The sequence below is a fragment of the Chelonus insularis genome, unplaced genomic scaffold (genome assembly GCF_013357705.1).
Source record: "Chelonus insularis isolate UGA/USDA-ARS -01 unplaced genomic scaffold, ASM1335770v1 contig_131_pilon, whole genome shotgun sequence".
Classification (NCBI taxonomy): Eukaryota; Metazoa; Arthropoda; class Insecta; order Hymenoptera; family Braconidae; genus Chelonus; species Chelonus insularis.
The window spans coordinates 2,782,194-2,789,921 of record NW_023276372.1 but is presented as its reverse complement, the minus strand read 5'-3'; the positions used below and the strand labels follow the sequence as shown (position 1 = coordinate 2,789,921).

The 7,728-nt window shown below is 26.8% G+C and overlaps 1 protein-coding gene across 2 annotated transcripts in view; it reads left to right on the top strand.

Moving 5' to 3' along the window:
- Positions 1-7,514, top strand: part of LOC118074003 (14 kDa phosphohistidine phosphatase-like) — a 33,057-nt gene extending 25,543 nt beyond the window's left edge. The window contains exons 3-5 of one of the 2 annotated variants that reach the window (XM_035094853.1): positions 6,021-6,151; positions 6,215-6,334; positions 7,332-7,514. In XM_035094853.1, coding sequence (XP_034950744.1) covers positions 6,021-6,151; positions 6,215-6,307 — 224 coding nt within the window. In that variant the 3' untranslated portion in view covers positions 6,308-6,334; positions 7,332-7,514. Of the gene's footprint in view, positions 1-6,020; positions 6,152-6,214; positions 6,335-7,003; positions 7,181-7,331 lie in introns of those variants that run through there. The other variant, XM_035094843.1, reaches the window with a different exon arrangement.
- The last annotated feature ends 214 nt before the right edge of the window (positions 7,515-7,728 follow it).

Here is a 7,728-nt window from a genome sequence, read left to right as displayed (position 1 = left end):
CATGAAACACTCTAACTTTATACGTCATGTTTTCGATGTTGATAAAGTTTGTTGGAATTCCCCTATCGACTCAAACACGCTAATCAGTAATTATAGTGGATCCTACATTAATGAGGCTGATTGTTGATGAAATTCCCTGGAGAATAATCCCTCTTTAATTTTCAATGGTCATTTTATCCTTTTTTATTTTGTTGATTGTTTGAAAATGAAAAAGTTAGAAATATTAGTTGAGATCTATTTCAATTACACTTCCGTTATTTAACAGTGATATTGGATTGAAAGAAATTCTTTCAATCAAAAATTTTGAAAAATTGTTAAAGTACAATACCTTTTTTTTTTTTTTATTTACAGTAATACAGTATTGCAGTTACTGTAATCATAATAACTTGTAGCTCGTGTTTACTTTAAACCAACAAACCCTAGAGCCATTGCAAGTATCAAAGAGAAGTGGATAAACTTCTTTTACATGGTACAAGTAACTTTAAATCAATTCTCTAATTTATGATCAATTTAATTAAAAGCAAATGATGGAGTGTTTGTGACGGGGTTCATTAGTTTTTATATGCATCCAGATATTGATTGCCAATGCTAAACCAAGTGACACAACTTCAGAAATTTTTTAACATGAAAAAGTGAATTTTAAATAAACTGTATGAACAGTCAAGTGAATAAAAATACTTAAAACAACATTGTTCCACTGGAAATTATTTAGTTTTTTATAAAATAATTTTTGTAAATTTATTTACAAATTAATATTCTATCAATAATTGTGAAATTTGGCAAAGACGTCTAATATAAATGAAAATTTCTAATTATCAGCATATCATTGATATTCTAAAACAATAGCTAACGATTTTAAAGTAGATAAATAACTTGTAGCATTTGTTATAATAGCTAAGTATAACTGTATCAATATCTCTGAGTGATTTACGTTTCTGATGCTTTTGTTGCTCACGGCATATGAATTTCCATTCAAATAATATCTCTTTCTACCAAAATGAATTGCTTTGATATTGTTAAACACTTGAGTTGGTTACAAAATAACCAAGCTTTGAATAATCAATTGATTTATCAACCACAAACAACTATCTCTGGTTAGCTTTAATATAATCTTAATTAATGTAATCTTGCTCTTGAAAAATGTTAAACATCAACTTGCCTTGAAATTAATTAGATGAGAGAAAAATATCTTGATTGAAATTGACCATTTATTTTTGAGCAGAAATTCATTGAAATAAAGGAAAACATTTTTCACTTTTTACACATGGAGAAATAAACATAGGAAAATTTATTTAAATTCACTAGTCCATGTAGAATTGTTTTCTTTATCCTATATTGAAAGTTGTTGTGTAGGAATGTCCAGCTTGAAGTAGAGGTTACTTGTAATTTTAGAGATCACTAACCTTAATCGATTTGGAAAGAACCAAATACGTCTGGACAGTTTTTGCTTGTCTCAAGAGCTCTCAGCAAGTGGATTATCATAGAGATTATTTGCGCTTCAATGACGATATAGACTATCACATTTTTTATCTGCTCCATCAGGTAGGTTGGATCATTTCAGAGTTGATCCAGTTTTACCAGTCTACGATGAGATGATATTTGTTTTTTCGGTTTTTTTATTCTGTCTTCAACGACCTCTAATTTAGCTGCCTCCATCTCCTCCTATTATCCACATTTAGATTTTACAACTTGAAGAGTATTTGGAGCAGCATGATCATTTTTCACCACTATACTCCGTCGACTTTGATACTTGTCAGAATAGAACTGTTCAATGAAGATATATACTTCGCTTCCGGGCATCATTAGCTGCTATTTTATTTATTAATTGCACCGATCATCCAAAGTGAACGAATATTTATCAAAAAACCCTGTCTACATCATTGAGGTGATATCTATTTAAACACCCTGGCTGTTTGTCTCATAAAGGTCTCATCGTTCGATGACCCTTTTATCAATAGAAGAATTATATGAAGAAACCAACTCAAGATAATAAAAGAAATACTTTTGTCATTTAGAACAAAATATATTTACCAGAGTTCTATAACTCAAAAAAAATACTTCATTATAAATGTTGATATAATATTTCAATTAATCATATTTAATTGATCTTAGTCTATAAATATATATTCAAACAAACTTTATTTATTTTATAGAACGTGGGTTTTATAGTATAATGTTAATCATTTTTAGTTTTTAAATAATAAATCAACCTATTTTATAAGCTTTTTCATCATAAAAAAATTTATTCAAATTTTTCTTTGACGTGAGATGTTGAACCTTCTGGAAGGTCACTCAACTTCAACAATGATTAGGCAACGTCTAAGGGGTGGCCTTGATCAATGATTTTATCAAAGCTTTTAGCTATTTGTAAATATTGTCATTATAAATAAACATGACTATTTTTCTTATTTATAATTTATAAAATTTATACTAAGATAATCAATTTATTTGAAAAAAAGGTTTTAAATTCATTTGATGAAAATTGGTAAAGTGTTGGGCTCTTGTACTCCATTGAATTTTAAATTTTATTAATTAATTCTGTTGATTATATTCTATTACACTCATTACATTTAATTGAAGTTAATTGAATTGGTACTCACGTTTGAAAATATTTTACATAGTTTAAATTTTATATTTAATTCTACCAATCATAGCATTTGTATGTTCGATTTTTTGCTACAAAAACACTTTAAACATCCGATAAAATAATTAGAAATAAATGTGACATTCAAACGGAAATTAAATCACGATCAATACATATCAGTAAAGTAAATCATTTATTAACTTTATGAAGGTTTATTTAGTGAGAAAAAATGAGTAAATTGAAATTAAAATTCAAAAGATACTTTTTAATTTATGAAAATCATAAAAGCATTCTTTTTAAAATATTTATATATGAAAAATTGTTATGTTTGAAAAACCTTTTATAAACGATATTTTTAATAAAGATATGTTTCTAGTGATCTTTATTGTACATGAATATGAAGGTCAAAGTTCAGTTTAAGAAGATATTTGAAATGACAGCGAAAAATGTTGAAAGAGAAAGCCAACAATCCGCTATTCATTTACATATACTTTTTCAGGAAGATAATTAAATCTAAAATTCATAAACAAAAGTTTTTATTCATTATAATCTTAACCATTGATATTTAGAATTTATATTTATACTCGAAGATGATTTATGTACCTCCATATTATTATTTATCTAATGGATAGCTTTATGATAATCGAATGATAGCGAGTAAATTAAATTCACACCAAGTTTTTTAATTTGATTTTACAAAGATTTTGTGTTGGATAAAATTTTTTTTTATTCATAAACACATTTTAATTAATATTAATAATTTTCTATAGTAAATAAACTAACAAGTTGAATAAAAATAAATTTTTTTTTCTACATTTTTTATCTCTATGAATAATATTTTATCTAAAATTTCATACATAACGAAAAAAAAATTGGTCTACATGTAGTGTTAGGGTAGGTTTTTCCGATGAAGTAAAAATGAGCAGAGCTTAATGTATTTTCAGCTGAGATATTGTCATATTTTTTCATCTCTTTAATTATCAGACCATTCTTTCGAGATAATCATGATTAAATAGACAAGATTGTGTTATTATTTCCGCATATTACAAATAAAAACATTCTATCCGTCCTTGGCGAGTTACTATTTGATTGTTTTCACTTGTTTTACGGAAATTGGCTGTAATTTATATTAGACAGCAAACCTTATATTATCGGTTTGACGATGGTTTGCACTTAGCTACTTCGTTGGTGCTTTTACTACCCGCTGTGAGAACGTTCATCGATTTCTGGTAATTTTCTAACTGCCGGTAGTGCTCTTCCGGTTTTTTGTACTTTTTACTTTCAATTATTCTTCTATTTTTTAACCAACGAGAAGTCTTTAAAAGCATTATAAATGTCTCGAGAGCTCAACAAGGTGCAATATTATTTTTCATGAATAATAAAATTGCTCGATATTCGAACTGCGTTATTAGGAAAAAATTGAATAAGTTGAAAACTAAATCTATAAAAAGGAAAGAAGCTTGCCCTGAAATATGTTAACAATATTAGAATATCCAACTCCTCCAAATAATTCAACGCATAAAATTTTTTTATTAAAATTTAGATCATTAATTATTATTACTTTTATTTCTTTATGTAACAGCTAATATTTTATTTGATATAGAAATAATTCAATTCATATCTGTGTGTTTTATTTTCATTAAAACAACTACCCTAGTTCCCTTATAACTGCTAATTTAGTGTATTCTGATGATTGGATTAATTGACTTTCACTTTATCAGTTTGAAATAATTGATAAAAATGAGAATGCTCCAATCAAATAATCCTATTTCCAAAGAAACATTTGGCTGCTACGACAGATCAAAAGAACAGCCCAACAACAGTCTTGATTACTGTTGTGTTTGCAGGGAAAGAATTGAAGACACAACAAATAAGATCCTCAGATACATCAAAAGAAGATCCGTTACAAATTAATAACAATAACAGCTCAATATACTTTTTTAGTTCAAAACCCTTAGTAACTTCCGATTATAACTGTTACTGTAATATTCTTATAAATAATTTTTTTAAATTCGAAACTCTTTATTTAAGTGTATTTTTGATTGGAACATTCTGCTATCAATGTTTAGTTCTTGATCGAGTTTCTCATCAAAGTATTTTTAACAAACTGTTTTATCAAATACTCTGCTAGTCTATTACTATCATTAATATGATGGATTCGTGAGACATAAATAAATAAAACTTATGAATATTTTATCTGTTTTAGTATTATTATTTTCTAGATAGATATTAGATAATTAAGTCTATTCATATTATTTCCTCCATCGATTGTCAGTGTTAGCTAGACAACGGTCGAGGATAAATACTTTGAAACATATTAAATATTGCAATCAACTCTTTTCCATTATTTACAACACAGTTCAATTACCAGAGAAAAAAAACCAATATATGTGCTTTGATATTTTTCTAGTTGTAATTTTTTAAAAAAAATTGTAATTTATTTTCTAGTTAAGCTCCAAAGCTTGCATTTCTAGTTCGGAATTTTTTTTTTATCTTTTTTAGTATGGTTTGTTTCTAACCTTGACATTTCATAAAATATCCAGGTTATTTAGTTTAACCAAAAAAAAATATTTTCCGAAACGTCAAGGCAGAATTTCTTTGATCAATGTATTTGGTGATTGAGTGGAATTATAACAGTATAGTTGACTAGAAGTTTATTGTATCAATGAGGTTATTTATCGATAACCATTCGTGATTTTGGTTGAATAGATTTATCGCTGATAAATGCATTTAGTTGGTGCAAATTACCTATTAATTCAAATATAAACAAAATCAACTAGTTGGAGGACATTTAATAAAGCACAGGTATCATAACTATTCTAGCGTGAAGCACTGAGCACTGGTATAAATGTGATGACTCGACAAGTAGTGGGACAAAGAGTTATATTTATGTATATGTATGCAAACATATGCTTCGATCATACGGCCCGTTGATAATTAAAAAAAAAAAAACATTAAATATCACAAATGAAAGTCTTTGTATATAACGAAACTGACCTTGTCCTCCTTTCAGTTAATTTCTTTCAATTTATAATTGATTTTTTTTTCTGTGCGAGCAGTCATAGATGTTCATTAGAAAGTTTCCAGCATAATTAATTGCAAGTTATGTGAGTAAAAAATACTCAGACTTTTCTTAAAGCTCAATTTTTAGAGTAAAAAATTTTGCGTTAGTACGTTAAAAAGTATCATTATTTCTCATTATTTCAAGTCAGTTTTTACGATATCTCACCCTCTCACGTGTATATACTCCATGTGTAACTTAGGAGAATAGTAAAAAGATAACATATATTTAGGGGAAACCGCAGACCCAACAATTATCCTGAATTTCAACAACATGAATAATCGTTAGATGATAATAAATGTATATTATCTCTATTTTTATTTGAAATTTATTATAATAATAAATAATATGATTTATTTATATTTTTATTTTTAGCTGATATCTATGATGAAATTGGAAATGAGCTGAAGAAATATGGACCAGGTATTGATACTGAATGCCTTGGAGGTGGAAGAATTGATCATAATGCAGAGAAAAAAACCATTAAGGTCTATGGGTACTCTCAAGTGAGTAGTCTATCTTATTTTTTTTCTCAATTCAATGTTCCATGCGTGTTTATTACTTTATAGGGATTCGGCAAAGCTGATCATAAAGTTTCCGTGGGTCTACTAGAGAAGAAGTATCCAGATTATAGCATTACATGGTCTGATGAAGGATATTAGAAGAATAATTAATATCTTTGTGATAATGTGAGTGTAATGTTAATTTATTTATGTTCTTTATAGTTTATTGATTTTATTGGATGGAAAATTTTTGTCTTATATGAATTAACATAACAAATGAGCTCAACAGGAATTATTGCAGTTGATATTGCAATGTTATATTTTATTCTCATTATATAAAAATTAGAAAAAAAAAAGAATATTTGGAATAAAATAAGAAGGAATAATTTATAATTACTTGTTATGGAGTATTCAATTTTTAAATAATTTTTGTACCAACCGACTGTCGATAATAAAGAAGTCGTAAGAATTTTTTTTGTCAATTTATCATATGTTGAATAGAAAGAATTTTTTTATATTTATCTGTTATCGGTTAAATATGAATATTTTCTTCTTTATCGATACCGTTAACAAAATTTCTTCCTCAAAGATGGCATTTAAAGATCAAAAAACAATTTTCTAGTTTACTATTCAAATATGTAATTAGTAAAGAATTTTTTGTCATTTTTTCACGAAACTATTTCATTTGTTTTTTTTTCTTCTTCAATGATAGGTTAATCATCTTATATTAATATCGGATTATCTGCAAAATTATCAGTATGAATATAATAAAACAAATACAATCTAAATTAGACAAAAATTTTCCATCATACTATTTACACGAGCATAATACTATATTTGTTCATTTCTTATCAGACCGTAATTATAGTGATTCTTCTTCATCAACTTTTTCTAAGTGTAAAACTGTTCATGAAGTTTGCGAAAAAAAACCGTGTAATATACCAGAATGTCCACAAAAGCCAAAAGTGGGTTGTAATTTAGATAAAGTTAAATGCTTAGAGATAAAGAATAAAGAAAAAGAGATTCCTAGAGGAATAACACCTCCAGTAAATGAAAAAATTGATTATACCACTGTAAAATGCCCTTTACTGAAATTTAAAAAACCAACACCTTGTCCGACAATACAAATACCCAAAGAATTAGAGAGAATAAAAAAAGAAAATGAAGCAATTTTACAATCCAGATTGTTGCCAAAACCACCTTCACAACCAATAGTTCTTTGTCCATGTGCGCCACCTCGAAAATTACCTCCAGGTGATTGTCCATGTCCTCCGGAAATCCAGAGTCGAATTCCTCTTGTCAGACGAGAATTATTGTGTAGTTTTCGAAATAAATAATTACTATTCAATAAAAAGAATCAAATAAATTATTATTACTAAAACGAAAATTTCTTTTTTATAAAATAAGTCAATGTCCCAATTGTCATTTATAAATCTATTTTTATTCAGTAAATATTATTTTGTAATATGAAAATATTTTGTTTTAATATTCATTAAAAATGATACTTTTATAATCACATAAACATTCAATCATTAAAAAAATATAATTATATTCATGTATGTTTTATATAGAAGAAAAAA